Genomic DNA, 19,575 nt, shown 5'->3' on the forward strand with positions numbered 1-19,575 from the left:
ATTTAAACTTAAATTTAGATAACGATAAATCAAAAGCCAAAGAACTTTAACTATGGTTGAAATCACTCAATGTTCTAATCATAGGTGCTTTCGAGGCATAAACAGTTCTAACCCGCTCTAGGAAGAATAAATCAGTACTCCGAAGATTTTTTCGAGGTATGTAAAAATGAATGCGCTCTAAAAGTATAGGCGAGTCAACTGTCCTATTTATAATATCGAAAACAAAGCAGAGTGGCAGTATACTTCTTCTACTTTGTAACGATTTGAAGTCTAGTAATGCACACCTTGCATTATAAGAAGGTATCGGATCAGTGAAGTTCAACGATCAGAGTGCAAAACAAAGAAATTTCTTTTGAATACGTTCAAGTCTATTGATGTGGCACTGATGATAAGGCCTCTAGACAAAGACGGCGTACTCCAATTTGGATCGCACGAGTGAAGTAAATAGTGACTTCAAAGCAAACCGCCGAATGAAGGCAAGTCTAGACAAACGGCGATGACAAAATTTAAATGACTAAGAAACTGAAAGGTGGTGTCGAAGATCAGACCGCAATCAGTAATTTCATTAAGAGTATTTAGGCGCGAATTCTTTATAAAATATGAGGTAGAGACTAAATGCTTTAACTTGGAAAATGACACATGATAGCATTTTTGAATATTTAATTAATTGAAGTAGATTCCTAGCGCACCATGGCACGACGTTATTGAGGTCTGATTGAAGATCAGATTGGGCGATCGCGGTCATAGCGCAGGCACACACACAGCGAAGACCTCAACCATCTGTGGGATCCTTCTGCTACAAAAATATGACACACAGATGACGCTCCAAACAGTAAGAACACACACGTTGTTCCTAAGCAACGAGAGATGGGCATTCCCACTCCTTAGGACTGGTTAATCACCTACCCCGTCAGAAATCTAAATAGATTAACGAAACCAACGCAAGACTGCGTCTTGTCGAGGCTCAATGCTCCCGAGAGAAGTGAACAAGAAAAAAAAAATTCAGAAAAATCATTACATCCACTAAAATGTATTTTATGGTGTGGTTTTTGTGCTGGTGGAATAATTGGCTCGTTTTTCTGCGAAGATAAAAATAAAAAGAGCTGCTACTGTCAATGAACATCGCACCAGGAGTTTCAGTGACTTGGCTTGCATTTTCGTCTTAATCAAAGAAAAATTGTAAAATGCACGAATTTTCACTTCGTTGACTTCCACTCTTAACACCCTGTAACTCACAACTGAATGTAAGAAATGAAAAACAGCAAAAGAATTTGCTTGCCCACGAGCATACACGTTAAATTGTTTGATCGATACTTTACGAAATATCGATCACTACACTTTTCCCAAACTAATATCATACAATACATTACTTTATCAAAAAAAGGTACTTCAATTACCTTTGCACTGGCAAAAAAAATGTATCGCCTAATATTTTCAAACGATTCTTAGTTACATTAATAATTTTTGAAACAATTGCAGGAAATCTGCGTTCTTTAAAACCAAAATTTGAAGCGAAATCGAAATATTTGACCAAATTGATAGGCAACAACTAAATATTCGGTTGGAGATTAAGAAAAAAAGTAAAAAATAAAGAGAATTATATTACAATTTCATCTTTGCATGCAATTTCGCCCACACTTTGTTCTCAATTATAGGCAAATACTGGCCAGCTCATGTCTGATTGGTTGGCAGGAAAGCAGCGACAGCTACGCGCACATAAGCAACGAAATAATGACAAATTCTGACAAAGACAAACAATAACTTGCCAATACATACATACATACATGCATGCGTATGTATGGCGTAGTCCGTAGCATAGGCAGTGCTTAGTAAAGTCGTCGGGCTAACTAAGCAACAACAAAAGTCACTGCAGCTGCAGCAGAAGTCAATTGGAACTTCGAGTAGAATACTTGGAGGCAGTATTGGAAGAGAATTTTAGATACATATCAATATACGATATACATATGTATGTATGTATGTATGTATGTGTAGTGTGTATGTATATATGCTGGCAGTGCGTTTGTTGGTATTACTTGCACTCGAGCACAAGCAATAATAATGCTTGTTAATGCAATGAAATATGCCCACAATAAATCAAATTTATCTGTAGTAATTTTTATTTCTGCCACTATTAGAACAGATACTACTTGACTATTGCCGATGTGGCTCACAACTACGAGTGCGTTGTGCAGTTGTCGTCGTCGCCGTCGCCATTGCCATTGCCATTACGGCCGCTGATGCTGTTTATTGTCGTTGTCGCTGCTGCATATTTCTATGCGACCACATCTGCTCATCTACTCATACATACATATGTACACATACTTACACATACGCGTGCATTTGGAGTGCGACTTTGCCACCATTTCGCCTTTGAAATTCTGCACTTCCTTTGCCGCTTTGCTGCTTTGCCCTTTGCTTTATAACTTTTTAAGTATGCATCTAGCAAATATAATAAATTAAAAGTATATACGTGTGCATGTGCCTTTATTTGTATATAAATTTCCTAAAATTGCATTGCCGCGCTCATCCGTTGTCACAGTTTGTGTTCCAGTGGGCAAGCGGCTCGAAGTTGGCGTTTGGTTAGCCAACTAAAATATTTCCCAAAAATCACATACTCGAGATGGCGTACAAAGACATAAAACTATTGAAGAATATGCAAATATAATTAACTACATACATACATACATACACATGAAGAGCTCGCAGGCTAGTATTGAGCCACAGTCGCCTTCTAAGGCTAGCTTGGCAATCAATTGCCAAAATTACTTGGACAGTTGCAAGAGGATCAAAACGAGTGCATTTTTGATTGAATAAACAAATATTTATTTCAACATAGTTGCGACTCTTTAGAAATAAGGTAAATAAATATCTTAAGTTATCTCATTTTCCTCGGATTTTCAATGGACAAACAAAACAAAACAAAAACAAAAACTTTGGTTCCTTATAAAATGCGTCCAAACTGACTTAAGCATGAATTCACTTCTTATTTGAAGAAAATAAATTAAAATCACAAACAAATATTTTCAAGTCAGAAACTTGGTTTATTTTTAATACCATTAAATTTTGAAGGTCACTGGGCTGCCAGTCGCGGCCTCAGAGTCAACTCTAATAAAACGGAGCTGACGCTATTTACCAAGTCTTCGCGCTTCCATCGGATCTTGAAGTATCTTGGAGTGATACTAGAATTCAAACTTCATGGGAAGCTACACATTGAAAGTCGGGTAAAGAAGGCCAGCAAAGCTCACTGCAAATGTATGCTCGGCAAAAAATGCAGACTCAAGCAACAAGTCGTTCTATGGATGTACAACAGATGACTGGTTTGGTGGGAAGCTCCTCGGCAGAGCCATATTATCACTAAACTTTGCACCCTAGGACTGTTTATATTGACATCACCGGAACATGTAAAACTTGCCCCAGTGCTGCCCTTAACGTTGTTTTGCGCTTATTTCCATCGAATTTCACGTTATTGTCATCGCAGCTCAAAGTGCAATCAGGTTAAGGGACCCAAACTGGTCAACTCCTGTACAGAGGAGATCAAATATCTTGGGAGAGCATATAACATTTTTCTGATCTGGGTTTCGAAATATATGAACATAGAGAGAAAATAAATTGCTGATGAGCTTGCGATAAAGAGGTCGACTGAATTGGTCTCAAAGAGGTCTCCCACCCGGTCATTTACATTCCCTAACTGTTGTTAAAGGAAAATTTCACTTTTATTCACTTCTCAGGAAAGCGCAGAACAGATGGGGCTCCATTTCTTCGTCTGCTATTTCAAAAACCTTTGACCCCAGTACAATAGACGCAGATCCAGAAAGTCCTGTGAACTCCACGCCATTCAATTGCCAATCGCCCAGCTGGGTTTACCGATCATTGTACGATCGGTGCACATGCAAAATAGCTAGGTTTACTATTTGATACCCATTTCATAAGCTATGGGACGCTTTCAGCGAAGGAGATTGTTGAGAACTTTCTCTGTAAATGTCCGGGTTTGGCAGCTAGATAATTAAGGTCTCGGGGTGCTCCTTTATTCGACAGCCTAGTGTAGTGCGCCAACCTAAATCATATCAATCTTCTCCATTATATCTGTGGGCTAGACTGCCGAGTCATATATAGCATAGATGCACTAACCTGCCATCCCAGAGGTGGTGGGTTCGAATCCCACGTAAAGCACGGATCACGCACTTTTCCAAACTTACCTACTTTCTAGTTTCTATAAAACAAAAAATACAAACAAAAAACAAAAAAAAAAAAAAAAAAATTAATTCCTCAACCCTTATCCTTCCAATCCTTACTCCAGCTGTGGCGCCAGCAAGAGGAAGCGGGCAATCGCGGTAATAGCGCAGACACACCAAATTTAGCGAAGTCTTCAACCATCTGTACGATCCTTCTGGCAGAAAAATGTGACACACAGATGACGCTCCAAATATTAAAGAAGGCGTTCTTCCTAAGCAACGACAGGTAGGCATTCCCACTACTTAGGACTGGTAGCGGCAGGCTAATCAACCCTGTCCGAAAGCAAAATAGATTAACGAAACCAACGCAAGACTGAGTCTTGTCGAGGCCCTGTGCTCCCCAGTGGAGTGAACAAGGAAAACAAAACCAAAAAAGATATCTTGGGGTCTCATAATGGTATCAAAACGGCGCTTTAGTGCTACTTGAGGAGTGCCAGACCGGTACTGCACCCATTTCACCTACCAACCTACACCATCAATTGGTCATGAGACGCGTGGTTCTAGACTCGTTCCAAGAGAGTTGAATTTCTTTCAAAAAATTCATCGGTAGAAGATGGCTGAAGACATGCTTGAGCAAGTAAATTCGGACACAACGTTTATCCAGCGCATCGTAACAGGTGATGAGACGTGGGTATATGAGTTTGACATGTAAATCAGTCAACAAGTGGCTGAATGGCGCTATCCACATGGGCCGAAACCCAAAAAGTCACTTCAAAGTCGGTCAAAAGTGAAAGTCATGCTACCCGTTTTCTTTGATTCTGGTCTGGGCCATGGTGTTGTGCACTTTGAACTCGTTCCAAATGGTTCTACGGTAAATAAAGAAAACTTAAAATTCCACTCTCTCTCATTTCCTTCTATTCCTTTGTGTCCTCATATCCAGTATCTGCCCGTTTCCGCAGAGTTCATCCATTTGGTATCTGCATTATTGAACACACTTCGAGTTAGTCCAAGCACCCATTATTCCTTTAATAGTCGCTTGGCTATCAATAAAAATCTTTGTCCAAGTATTAAGGGGAATTATTTCCAGAGCCAATTCAGCAGCTTTTTTTGGGGCATAGATTGCAGCTTGAAATATATTACAGTAATTACGAAATCTGAAAGACTTTTGGAGATCAAATTGCGGACAAAAGACATCCTCTGTAAAGCATCTGTAAAGAAATTGCATAAATGATAAGTACAGGGTCCAGCACACCTAAGTGTAACCTGATGTACAGGTATTAGCTGTCTGTCAGTTGGCTAAATGACATTTCAGAGTATTGTAAACAAGAGTAAACGCGAAAAGGAAAATCAGTAATGGATTTCAAACGTATTATAATAGAGTGATTGCATTATATTTGGCTGGAAAATCGCAGCCAGCGATTGTTCGTGAGCTCGAGCACCTTAAAGTAAATAAAGTTTTTGTTTATCGCACCATTACTCGTTACAATGATACTGGTAGCATCGTGAAACGTCATGGAGGTGGTCATCAAAAGACTGCAACGTCACGTGAAATAGTTCAAAAAGGGAAGAAGCGACTTGAGCGAAATCCCCGACGAAGTGCCAATCAAATGGCGAAAGAACTGAAAATATCTGATCGTAGCGTCAGCCCAATACTGAAAAATGATCTCAAAGTCAAGTCTTATAAGATCCAAAAAGCACATGACCTTACACCAAAGCAGCAACAAGTCTGACTTGAGAGAGCGAAGGAGTTGCTTCGCTTGGCCGAAAGCGGTCAATTTCCCAACATTTTGTTTTCTGACGAGAAATTTTCTCAAATTGAGCAATTGGTTAACTCCCAAAAGGATGGGGTTTGTTTGGCCGACCGTTCATACGATAATTCGAGTCATCGATTGGCCACCAGGAGGCAGCACCCGCCACAGTTAATGGTTTGGGCCGCTGTAACCGCAGATGGGCGCTCTCCAATCGTTTTCATCGAGCCTGGCGTCAAGGTAAATACGAAATATTATCGAGAAAGTATGGAGGTTGCTTTGAAGCCGTGGGCGGATAAACATTTCGGTGGTAGACCATGGACATTTCAACAGGACTCGGCACCGTCTCACAAAGCACGAGTGAACCAAGAATATCTAAAAAACAACGTTCTGAACTTCTAACGACCACACAATGGCTCTCAACTTTACCAGACGCGAATCCGATGGATTATTTCCTTTGAGCCCTTTTGGAGAGCAACGTCCAAACTAAAAGGTTCACCAGTCTCGAGGTGCTGAAAAAAGCCATTGTCCGCGAGTGGGCTAATATACCTGCAAGTCACATTCGGGCAGCTTGCGATTCGTTTGTGGACCGTCTCAAGGTCATAGTCAAGGCAAATTGATTCTAAATTTTCTATTATTTTCACACATTTTTACTTGAATTGAATAAAAGTAATTTTCCAAATTAAATTTAAGGCATTTTTAATTGGTTACACTTCGAGTGTCGGACCTTGTAAATAATTCTATAACTTCTTTATGCAATGACTATGGAAAATATATGATATAATAGGCAAAAGACACACTCATTCAAAACCTGAATTTTATATATGGATATTAAATCCAGTTCGTTCAAAAAGGGTAACTTCCATACAAATAATGAAAAGTCGAAAACTATGTTGAAAAATAAAAAAATTAAATAAAGAAACACAATAAGACTTATAACAACTCTTCTTTCTTTATATTTCTTTGCAGATCCCCCGCTCGCTCTTAATGATTTTCTTGGCTTTGGCAAATCTACTGCAAATCCACTGCTTTTGGGCACAAATGTAGACACGCTGTCTACCTCAATGGCGGCCTACACGCCATTGACACCGAGCTCATCGCAGTCCTCGGCCTCGCCGGGCACCATGTCAGCGAATTCCTTTGATATCTTTCAGGTGAGTATTCTTGCGAATAATCGAAAGTGCAGCCGAGTTGCCCTTTTTGGCATCATTTATATGGTTATTGGTATTGTTATCGATTTTGTTGTTTCGTACAGTAGTTTATTTTATGCACCCTAATGCACTGCACTGCTGAAATATGTATGCTTATCTATTTCTTATGCGCCTAATTTTGCTACGTCTAAAATTGCGTCATGTTATTTTGCTTATTAATATTTGTAAGTTTAGTATAAGACATCTTTTAAATTAATTAGCAGCGGTGCTGTTACCTAACAATAGTTTTGTTGCATCAATTAAGTAGTTCATCAACTCAAGGGACGGTAAACAAATATGGGTAAATTTATAATTACAGGATGGGCCATGTAAAATTTGCTTTTTGAATCAGCAGTAAAAAAAAACTAATTAATATTTTTTCAATTTTTTTTTTATTTTGAAAACTAAACATTGTCATTTATGAATGAAAAATAATATCCTTCAAATGACTGCCACGACTGGCTTTACAGTAGGCCATTCGATCAACGCAATTTTTAAGCACATTTTTGATTGTTTGGGCTCCAATTTTATGAATGGCAACTTCGATTTCGTGATTTAAATCATCAATCGTCTCTGGATGGTTCGCATAGCATTTGTCATTAACGGCTCCCCACAAAAAATAGTCGTAGATGTAGCCACCGATGTGAAAATGAGCTTTATCAGAAAAGATGATTTTTCGGTAAAAATGCTCATCTTCGGTCAAACGATTTTCTGCCCATTGAGCGAACCGAAAAGGCATTGGATGGTCATTAGGCTTCAGTTCTTGCACCAATTGAACCTTGTAAGCCTTCATATCGAGGTCTTTATGCAAAATTCTCCTCAAAGAAGTGCGAGAAATGTTTAATACTTGAGAACGATGACGAGTTGAGGTTGTTGGATGTTCACGCATATTTTCGGCTACAGCAACAATCTTTTCGAGTGTACGCAATGTAAGAGCACGTTCACGTGTTGTTTTATCCATTAACGATGCACTTTCACGAACACGATTAACAAATTGATCCACAAACTGTCTTGTTGGCAAATCTTTTTTTTTTTTGGAATTTTTTTTTTTTTAATTTCTCACACAAGACTCACCACTTTGGATATAGGTTTTCAATATTTCCCAATTTTGTTCAAGCGTATAGCGTCCCATTTCGTAAATGTCAAACCTTTAAGTAAATTATGAACACATTTGACATGTCATTTGTGTTACCATTCTCAAAAAAATAGGTGGTTCAAAAAGCAAACGCTATATGGCCTACCCTGTACAATATACGTACGACTAGAATCGGTAAAGCCCATACAATCCACGGAGAGCGACGAAGACTACTATTTTGACAAGACCTACACAATGCAGATAATACAGAGGTGTGGCCAACATGAACCGTTAAACCGTTAACCAGCTCCCAGCGATTTTGAAGGAATCACCTGATTTTCAAACATAACTGGGCTTATGATAGCAGTTTGATTACGAAAAAACTGAGATGGTATTGGTGATCTACATCAACACGTCTGTCTCTGGGTGGAGGCCGCGCTTCAACTGCATCATAACGCTCTGACGTAACGATTCAAGCTAAGCACAATTTTTTACCTTGTTCGATGCTTCCCTCCGCCACAGGGCCGGATAGATGATTGGTGCCCCGCCAGCATCAGCAATAATACGCATCAGCAATAATACGCTTCGCTTTAAGCTCTTTATACCACTAGCGTGCGTTTGATTTCAAACTTTTCGAGTGCTGAAGAATTCCACTAAGAATTCCAACGTTTCTTCATTTGCTATTTTATTGCAAATACAAAATTTATGCAGGCTCTCTTGCTCAACTAGATGTGTATGTACTCGTACATATGTGCATAAGTTCGGCGATGCACAATTCGCCGAATATAGTCCTTCAAACAATGTGTCTTTTGCAAAGCTATTACGCTCGCACAATCTAACAAATTGTCCTCAAAAATTTCATGTAAGCCACTAAAATACATATACGCCAGCATGAAAACAAAATGTACAGCAATAGTTCTATTCACGTTCTTTTCCAGTAAGAATTAAACAGTTACAAAATCTCTGAGAATTTCTCAAGAGTCGATTTCAAAGAGAAAATTATTCATACAAAAACACATAACTGGCAAAATTTGTGAGAAATAGCGAATTATGCTCTGATTTAAGTATAACCGCAAATTTCTTTAAAATTAACTTACTTTCATTTAAACTTTTCCCACACAGATTCCCTAATTACATGAGCTTATGCTTATAAAGAGATGTTTTTCTTACTGGAAAATTCTTACCAGTCAAAATTTATGTGATAAAAAATGCAACTTCCCCTAAAAATTAAATATCACGCTCTCAATTTCCCCTTTCTTGCCAAATGGTTGAGTACGAATACATTCAAATGTGATAGTTATTAAAAATATGTACATGAATACAACTAATATGTGCTTACAAGTACAAAATTTATGCAGGCTCTCTTGCTCAACTAGATGTATATGTCTCTAGGGCGTGTCGATTTGAAAATCGCTCATTGCTCTGTGAAAATCGTTTTCTAGGGATCACAATAAGAAACTTTGCCGAAGGAACCATACTTCTAAAACGAATTCTGATGCCCCCCAATTTAAAAATATCACCATTTTTGGCCTTTACATGAAAAAATCAGCTAAATGGCTATGTTTTTTCTTTATTTTTATTTATTTATAATAATATTTATTATTTAAGAAATTTATTTAGTCAGAACATAAGTGAGTTATAGAAAAGAAACTAAAAAGTTCGACCCAAAAGTTGGGGGACATCAGAATTCGTTTTAGAGGTATGATTCCTTCGGCAAAGTTTCTTATTTTGATCCCTAGAATATGATTTTCACAGAGCAATGGGCGATTTTTTTGCCTCCCCACAAATCGACCCGGCTTAATGTACTCGTATGTACATACATAAGTTCGGCGATGCACGATTCGCAGAATATAATACAAAACAATGCAAGCAAAGACAAAACAATTACAATAATTCTATTCCCATTTTTCTCCAGTAAGAATTAAACATTAACTGAATTTCTGAGAATTTGTCAAAATTCGATCTCAAAAACTTGTGAGAAATTATAAAGAGCTGTTTGATTACTGGAAAATTCCTACAAGTAAAAAATTCATGTGGTAAAAAACTGCAACTTCCCCTAAAAATACAATATCACCAGTTGGTTGAGTACGAATATATATAGTAGTTGTTAGAAATTGTACGAATTATCATATTCGTAAACACAACTACACTATTTCTCATGCTTGGTGCATTTAAATGAGAAATTCCAGTTATATGTTGGACAGGAGTTATGGCCCACGAACAATGACCAGAAAGAAAACAGTTGTTTTGTCACAAATCTTGCTTTTTTTTCGGAATACCCAATGATAAAAAAATACCGGGAATGTTTAATTTAAACGAACCACGCACGTGGGAACCGATCCATATTTTTTTCTTATGTTGCTAGGACTGTTAGACATACATCTGTCTTTTTTTAGCGCCATCGGATCATTAGTGTCTCCCTGGCGCAACGCAAACGGCCGGAAATGTGGGCAAACAACTCTTGGATTTTGCATGCTGATAATGCGCCATCGCACCGAGACCAAATTGTGCTGGCTTATTTGACCAAACACCAAGTAAATGTTAGCGTGCGAGCACCGTATTCACCTGATATGGCCCCGTGTGACTTCTTTTTGTGTCCCAAGTTGAAGTTACCACTGGGTGGAAGGAGATTTCGGTCGATAGAGGAGATCAAAGAGAATGCGACGAAGGAGCTGAAGGCCATCCCTTCGTCGGGCTACCAGGGGGGTGCATGGAGGACTGGGTTAAGCATTGGCACATGTGTGTTGCCTCAGACGGGTCATATTTTGAAGGAGATAAAATAATTTTTCCTGAAATTTAACTCTGTTTTGTCTTATTGAAACATTCTCGGTACTTTCTGGTAATAGGGTATAAAAAAATAATAATGAAATTTAAATTAGAACACAAACTATCAATTTGATTACATCAATAATTTTATTTCAAAATCGAAAGCCCTTGCTTTACTGTACCTTACGGTGTTACCTTAAATTAGATGCAACAGTTGGGTGGTTAAATAAAAATCAGGTGACCGCACGGCAACTATTATTTAATTTGGAAGCAAATAACTTATGTAGTAAATAATTTAGATTTTCATTAAAAAAAGTATGAAACATAATTATGCATTCAACTATTTTGTATTCTACCCTTTTGCGCTGCAAACTTTCCTTCGACTAAGTATTTTAATTTTTAATTTTAACATATTGTTTACTTTTTCTTTTCTTGTTGTATGTCTTCTTCTTTTTTAAATGAAATGGGATCGAATTTGATTTTAGTTTGAAAATGTTGCACAAAATAACACACCACTTAAGGTATTTCAAAGAAACATCAGCTTCGATTGTTCTGCACCTTTATCGCCAAGTACGCCCACCTCTATTTACAATCGCTCTTTTCTCAATTCACCTTTAGTCAGGTAAAGCTCACTTTAATACTTTTTTAACAAATCAACTTCAACACTTATTTGCATATGCAATAATTGTCCAAACGTCAAGCAGAAGAAAAAATAATAAGAAATAAAAATTGTTTGCGTTTGCTTTAATTTGAATTTCTAGCATTGGCAGCAACTCATCGAGCGCCAACGGTTTATCGGTTGATTCGATACCGTTGATGTATCGGAATAATTTTGTGAGTGGCGGCATTGGTGGCTGTCTCTCGAACAGTCGGTCTAACTCACCGGAAAGTCAGAATAGCAATCAGTCGAACGTGGAGCACAATTTGATTGATATGATTGTAAGTAGTAGCTAGACTGATCAGAAAATTTTAAAAAGAAAATTACGTATTTCATATATTTTAATTTCTCTCATCGTACAGAATTTGCTCTCTGTGGCAGATAATGAGTCGCAAATTGCACTGCATCAGCAGCAGCAGCAGTTATCAACGCAACTATCTTCTTCAACTTCCCAAAACCAATTCTCGCCGCTGTCTACGCAGCCACATCATTTACTTTCACCACTACAATTCGACCAACAATTGTCGCTCGGACAACAACAGCAACAGCCATCTACTACCTCCCTCAATAGTCTGGGGAATGTCAACAACATGTCTGGCTTTGCCACAAATCTCTTCGATGAGCAGCAACTGCAAAATTTCGATGCGCTCACCGCCGTGGATTTGGAATTGTCGAAACTACAAAATATGCAGGCATTCAATACCCTTAAACTATTGCAGGCACAATCGCAACAGGTGCCGTTGCTCAATCATTTGCTGCAGGGTTACAGCAATGGTATGAATCAGTTGAAGGGATTGCCACAAGCGCAAGCACAGCCACAGTCGGCAGCAGCAGCGGATGCTCATTTAGATCGTGTAGCGAAATTCTATCGCAGTTCGGCTGCACTTTACGACGCCACCTGCACTTGGAGTGGTCAGTTGCCACCGCGTTCGCATCGCATGTTGAACTATTCACCGAAGGTTTTTCTCGGTGGCATACCCTGGGATATAAGCGAACAATCGTTAATACAGATATTCAAGCCTTTCGGGCAGATCAAGTAAGGTTCACTGACGTCACTGTTTAATGTTTGTGCAGGTGCCAAGAGTGCATTTTTGTCTCTTCTTTTCGTATTCGCAGAGTTGAGTGGCCCGGCAAAGAGCAGCAAGCGGCACAGCCAAAGGGCTATGTTTACATCATTTTTGAGTCGGATAAGCAAGTGAAGGCTCTGTTGTCCGCTTGTGTCCTGCAGGTCGACGATTCGCAGAGTGGTGGTATTTACTATTTCAAAATTTCTTCACGCCGCATCAAAGCGAAGGATGTAAGTTGACTACTCACTCTCAAACAGTCCAGCTTCGTTAGTGCAATACGAATGTGCTTATAAATTTTGTAATAATTTTCGTGTTACAGGTTGAGGTCATCCCTTGGATTATAGCTGACTCTAATTTTGTTAAGTCCACCTCACAGAAATTAGATCCAACCAAAACGGTATTTGTGGGTGCATTGCATGGCAAACTCACTGCTGAGGGGCTGTCAAAAATAATGGATGACCTCTTCGATGGTGTTCTATACGCAGGTAAGCAGCTATCAGGTCTATGCGTATTATATAGGAGCCTGTCACTGGAGAGTGTAAATTGCATATATTTATTGTTTTATGTTCTAGAAATAAAATTTACATCTTTCTTAATTTATAAAATTACTTTCGCAGGTACTTTTTCATTTTCAACTAACCGAAATTCCTATGAAGTAGTTTCTGCTCTAGAAACCAGTTTGCGTTATTTTGAACTTTACGACTCCCTCCATTTGTGAGACAGTAAACCTATTTTAATAAAAAAAAATTAAAAAAAAATGATAACAGCAAATTTAAAAATTAATATTAAACAGTCAAATAGTTTTTAAATATAGGGTTGTTCGGAAAGTAATTTCGTTTCTTCTCGACAGAGGATTTAATTGTATTTTTTCACAAAAAACTTCACACTTGTTGTCGAAGTGGTTGAGTATTTCCACTGAAATAATCCTAATTAGTGACCAGCACCGTTTTACCTCATATGATAATTTTTTTTTTTTTTTTGCGATGAAATCTCATTAATGTGCTGCAAGAAAGGCTTATCAAAGGACCGGAGTCTTGCCCTAGCTAGCCCTGAACATTCACATAAGTAGTGGAAAAGACTTTCCTTCGCCCCTTCCACTTGACAGCTTCTGCAGATAGAATTGAAGAGTAGGTTGAGCCTAGCGGCATGATCCCCTACTTTCTAATGGCCTGTAAAGGTTGCAGTGATGCGTGAGATGTTTGGCCGAGACTTCCCTAACAGATAATTCGTCCTTTGGATTTTTTACGACGGCTATTTGTTTTTTGTTGTAATACATGTAGTCAGTTGCTTCCATCTTCTTTCTGCTAAGTCTAGTGTCGAACCTTTTCTTGCTAGCTCGTCCCGTATTTCATTACCCCATATGTGCTTATGACCGGGAACCCATATCAGAGTGATTTCAAGCCGATTACTAAGCAATTCCAGCTCCTCTCTACACTGTAAGATCAGTTTGGATGAAATCGAGTTGGAGTCTAAGTCCCTAATAGCTGTTTGACTATCTGAGAAGATAGCTCCTCTTGCACTAACTACCTTGTAGAGTTTTAGTGATTTGCATGCTTCTCTGATAGCAAACACTTCTGCCTGGAACACGCTGGCATAGTCAGAAAGACGAATTGACTGAGATAGGTTGAGCGGCTCTGAATGGAAGCCAGCTCCCACACCACACTTCATCTTAGAACCGTCGTTATAGATTTGGATGTCGTATCTTCCAATCACCTTCTCTTTTCTCCATTCAGCTCTCGGTGGAAAACGTACCGCAAAGTCTTTCTTGAAGTTAAGGTCGGGGAGAGTGTAGTCTGATCTGTTTTTGAGCAAGGGGGGTCCCTGTAGGGACCTTGTTGTCCAGCTTCCTATGTTTCTGAGTGTCGCCGCGCTGCAAGTAGCGATTGTTTTAATGTGTAAATCTAATGGTAGCAGTTGAGTTAGTACATTGAGCGCTTCAGTAGGACTGGTGCTAAGCGCTCCTGTAGTTAAGATACACGCTGTTCTTTGTATCCTGTTCAGCTTAGTTTTGTTGTATTTCTTTTCTGTTGCAGGTCACCAGACTAGTTCCGCATATGTTAGAATGGCTGTGTAGGACCAATTGGTCAGTTTTGGTTGGAGACCCCATTTTTACCTAAGATTCTCTTTCACGTGTGCTGTATTCGTTTTCTTTGCCCTGTACTCTATGTTGGACTTCCAGCTGAGTTTGGGGTCTAGGATAACACCTAGGTATTTTGCCGCCGTAGCCGAATGGGTTGGTGCGTGATTACCATTCGGAATTCACAGAGAGGTCGTTGATTCGAATCTCGGTGAAAGCAAAATTAATAAAAACATTTTTCTAATAGCCGTCGCCCCTCGGCAGGCAATGGCAAATCTCCGAGTGTATTTCTGCCATGAAAAAGCTCCTCATAAAAATATCTGCCGTTCGGAGTCTTCTTGAAACTGTAGGTCCCTCCATTTGTGGAACAAAATCAAGACGCACACCACAAATAGGAGGAGGAGCTCGGTCAAACACCTAACAGAAGTGTACGCGCCAATTATTTATTTATTTTTTTTTTTATTTTGCCTGTTGGGTTAGCGTTAGACTAACGCCGCTTAGTTTTGGGAGATTAAAGTTTGGTACATTGGTTTTCTTGGTGAATAGCAACAGTTCAGTTTTTCTCGGGGTTACACTTAAACCACAGTCCGTGGCCCAATTGCTGAGTAATACCAGAGCAATACGCCAGTGCCAGAACTGGTTTGCAAAATTTCGATCCGGCAATTTTGATGTCGAAGCTAATAAAGACGGGATAAAGACATTAGTTGATGCAAACCGGCGAACAACAACACTTGAGATCGGTGAGAGGTTAAATTTATCGAATTAAACTATTTATGACCACCTGAAAGGCCTGGATTTAACCTCGAAGCTCGATATATGGCTTACCCATGTCCTCACGGAGAGAAATTTGTGTCGTCGCGTTGATATCTGTGCTTCACTCCTCAAACGTCACGAAAATGATCCATTTTTGGAGCGCATCATTACTGGGGACGAAAAATGGGTTGTAAAGTGTTTTCCAATAACAGCTGTTATTCCCGTAAAAGATAAATGGTTTCGTTGCTTGTGTGCACGTAGCGCCGTCTTGTTGAAAATAAACCTTGTCCAGATCAATACCATCCAATTCCGACCATAAAAAATCGTTAATCATCTTTCGATAGCGCAATCCATTCACCGCAACTGTTGCTTCATTTTCTTTTTCGAAAAAGTAAGGTCCAATGACTCGGCCGGACCATAAACCGCACCAACGTGTGACTACACGTTGAGGATAGAGAGGCTTTTCAGCAGAGTCCCAGATCCGACAATTTTGCTGGTTGGCGAAGCCACAGAGGTGGAAATGGACCTCATCACTCAAGAAGATTTTTCGATGGAATTCCGGGTCATTTTCATGCATTTCAACGACCCAATCAGCAAAGACACGACGTTGTTAATGATCGGTCGGCTTGAATTCTTGTGTTAACTGGACTTTATAAACCTTAAGACCCAAATTTTTATGCAAAATACGGTGTAATGACGTTTGTGGAATGCCTAATGCCAAAGAACGACGAGGCATGAACAAACGTGGTTTTTCTTCAACACTTTCGGCTACAACAGCAATATTTTCGGCTGTTCTTGAGCGACGTGCACGGGTTTTATTCTTCACATCACTAACTTGTCCCAACAGCTTGAATTTTTTCACCAATTTCTGTATTGCGGTACGACAAGGTGCTTCACGATGATCCAAAAATGATCGTCTCTGCCAAATTTTGACCATTTTTGTAGTGAATTTTATTAATTTCAATGCGTTGTTTAGGGGTGTATCGTTCCATTTTTATTAATGGCGTAGTTTCTACTTGTCAAATATCAAAAAATGACAGCTGCAAAAGTGGCATCTACCGAAAAAGCGGGCTATTCAAAATAACACCTGCTATTGGAAAACCCTATATTTAACAATGCCAAACGCAAGAGATCATGGAGCAGAGAAGATCAAAATGCTCAAAGCATTTCAAAAGCCGATATCCATCAAAAAAAGTTGATGTTGTCTATTTGGTGGGATTTTAAAGGAGTCATTTTTTTGAGCTTTTACCGGATAACACAACAATTAATTCGGAAGTCTACTGTCATCATCCGGACAAACTGAATGATGCACTCCAACAGAAAAGGCCAGAATTAATCAATAGAAAAGGTGTAGTGTTCCACCAAGATAATGCGAGACCTCATACAAGTTTGGTCACTCGCCAAAAGCTTTTGCAGTTGGATGGAGTGTACTGCCACACCCACCATATTCTCCAGACCTGGCCCCTTCGGATTATTATTTCTTCCGCTCACTGTAAAATTTTTTGGACGGTAAAACCTCAAATGAACGCGTCAAAAATCACCTAGATCATTTTTTTGCCAGCAAAGACCAGCAAATTCTATGTGCGTGAAATCATGCTACTACCAGAAAGATGGCAAAATGTGTTGGATCAGAAAGGCCAATATACAATTTAATAAATAAATATTTATTCATTATACGAAGATTGTCTTTCATTTTCACCACAAAAAAAAAACGAAATTACTTTCCGAACAACCCAATATATTTTATTTATTTTATTTCCAATATACAAATGAATGAAACTATATTATCCATATTTATATAATTTTTTCTTCAAGGCATCGATACTGATAAATACAAATACCCCATTGGCTCCGGACGTGTTACTTTCAACAACAATCGCTCTTATATGAAAGCTGTCTCTGCTGCTTTCATCGAAATACGCACCGCCAAATTCACGAAGAAAGTACAGGTAGACCCTTACTTGGAAGATTCACTTTGCTCTATTTGTGGGGTGCAGCATGGGCCATATTTCTGTCGGGAACTGTCATGCTTCAGGTGAGACAACATTGTTAAGTAGAAAAAACTAAAAACGTAGCAAATTAAATGAAAGTTAAAATAATTGAAGTCTGAAGGTTTATAAGTAAATAATATAAAAAAATACGTGTGAAAATATTATAAAAAAAACTTTGAGGAATGTAAAAATATATTAGAGCATTTCACATTTTAATTTCTGCTTCATAATTATAAAGAGTCTGCCAAAAGTGACGCCCAGATACCAGATACCATACCTAATATATTCTTTATATTTACTTGTGTGAAAAAAATGATTCCAAATTATTTTTACTAATTTTAGATACTTCTGTCGCGCTTGCTGGCAATGGCAGCATTCCTCAGATGGCGTTAAAAATCACAAGCCGTTAACGAGAAATTCCAAATCACAAATGTTGCTGGGCATTGGACCCGCTGCTTCCACTGCTTCCTTGTCCGCGTCAAGCTCGACACCACAGCCACAACAGCAGCAGCCGCTACAGTCACAGCATACATCTCAGCAGCAGCAGCAGCAGCAGCAAAAACAGCAACAACAACTGCAAGCTCATCAAAATCACTTGAGCGGTGGCTATCAATTGGAGCAAGCGCATCAGCACCAAACCAATTCGCATTTGCATCGTTTTAATCAGCTGCAACAGCAGCAGCAGCAACAACGTCGGACAACATCGCCACAGCTAATGTATCAACTAAATCATCAGCAACAACAACAAAATCAGCAACAATCTATATTTTAAGCAGTGGTTTGTTAGTGTTAAGCTCGAAATGCAATTGAATTGTTAAGTTGCTAGTTAGTCTAGTTTATCTCACACACAAACAAACATAGTCTAGTTTATCTAGCATACATACAAACATATATATAGTATATATCTAATACTTATTTCCACACATTTCTCCTTCTTTTTGTTAATATTTCTTCATTTCATTGTTGTTACTCCTATTTGTAAGCTGGCATAAAGTTGTTTTTGTAAATAATGTATAATTTTAGGCGCATTTTTCGAAATGCTTACTCGCATTGAGGCACTCATTTGAGTTGAGCGGCACAATTAATTATAGCTTTTAGATTTTTAGAAAGCGAGCCAATTGCATACAAAGCATTGTACATACAAACACACAGACATACAGTACTCATGTAACATATCAACCATTTGTAGTTTTAATTTGAGCTCATAAGTATGCTTCTAAAAGCTGAACTCTCTGTATATACATCCATATTAATTTCGGCATCACTCATTTGGGGTGTGGGGCGGGCACATTTAAGACATGCTATGTTTTAGAAATGAATTATTTCTAATTAGGTTAGCAAATGTATTTGTAGTTTGCCAAATAAGAATTATTGGGCCTATCCTATATTTTTGTAAATACGCTATCGTAAGATAACTATTTTTCTAGAGAATATACATATTTATTTGATTGATGGAAAATTCTTTTTTCACTTTAGTATTGAAAATTGAAAATTTTCTAACGCAATTTCAAAGCTTTGTAAACCAATTTATTTATTTATATTGTTATGCAGATGTTTGCTTTCAAACTTTACGTCATCGCTTTCTAGTTAATGTTTTGTTATTTATATTAACATTATTTATTATGCTTAATATTATTGTGTGATTATCAGTTTGATTATGTTGTTGTTATAATTACAAAAATATTTTTGTTACCTTTAATTATTATTAACACTTTTTCCCCTTGCTTGTAAAATGTTTGATATGCCGTACCATTCAGGTAGTGAATTTGAATCATTTCAATGCTTGTCCATGAACCGATTTAAGTTTTTTTTTTTCGTTTTCTGTGAAAATAAATTTTTAGTTTCTTTCTTTATACAAAAACCAGCACATTTGGCAGATGCACGATTGCTTGTATATCGAGTTAATACAATGAAAATAAGCATTAAAATTACTATAAAAAAATAGTATGCACTAAAATTGATTTTGAAATTATACATACACACAAACATGATGATGTTTTGTGATGTGCAACTTGATGTACATGCAAGCGAACATCGATCTCTTATTTATTTATTCATTTAAGCTGATACAAATATTT

The 19,575-nt window shown here is 38.2% G+C and overlaps 1 protein-coding gene across 4 annotated transcripts in view; it reads left to right on the forward strand.

The window, feature by feature from the left end:
* The window catches only part of LOC128855449 (cytoplasmic polyadenylation element-binding protein), a 99,306-nt gene extending 79,942 nt beyond the window's left edge, over positions 1-19,364 (forward strand). For all 4 annotated transcript variants that reach the window (XM_054090357.1, XM_054090354.1, XM_054090355.1 and 1 more), the window contains 8 exons: positions 6,890-7,074; positions 11,437-11,573; positions 11,713-11,890; positions 11,972-12,645; positions 12,726-12,906; positions 12,996-13,161; positions 17,322-17,541; positions 17,840-19,364. In XM_054090357.1, coding sequence (XP_053946332.1) covers positions 6,890-7,074; positions 11,437-11,573; positions 11,713-11,890; positions 11,972-12,645; positions 12,726-12,906; positions 12,996-13,161; positions 17,322-17,541; positions 17,840-18,269 — 2,171 coding nt within the window. In that variant the 3' untranslated portion in view covers positions 18,270-19,364. The remainder of the gene's footprint in view (positions 1-6,889; positions 7,075-11,436; positions 11,574-11,712; positions 11,891-11,971; positions 12,646-12,725; positions 12,907-12,995; positions 13,162-17,321; positions 17,542-17,839) is intronic.
* Positions 19,365-19,575: the final 211 nt, after the last annotated feature.

This window comes from Anastrepha ludens, chromosome 2 (genome assembly GCF_028408465.1).
Source record: "Anastrepha ludens isolate Willacy chromosome 2, idAnaLude1.1, whole genome shotgun sequence".
Taxonomy (NCBI): domain Eukaryota; kingdom Metazoa; phylum Arthropoda; class Insecta; order Diptera; family Tephritidae; genus Anastrepha; species Anastrepha ludens.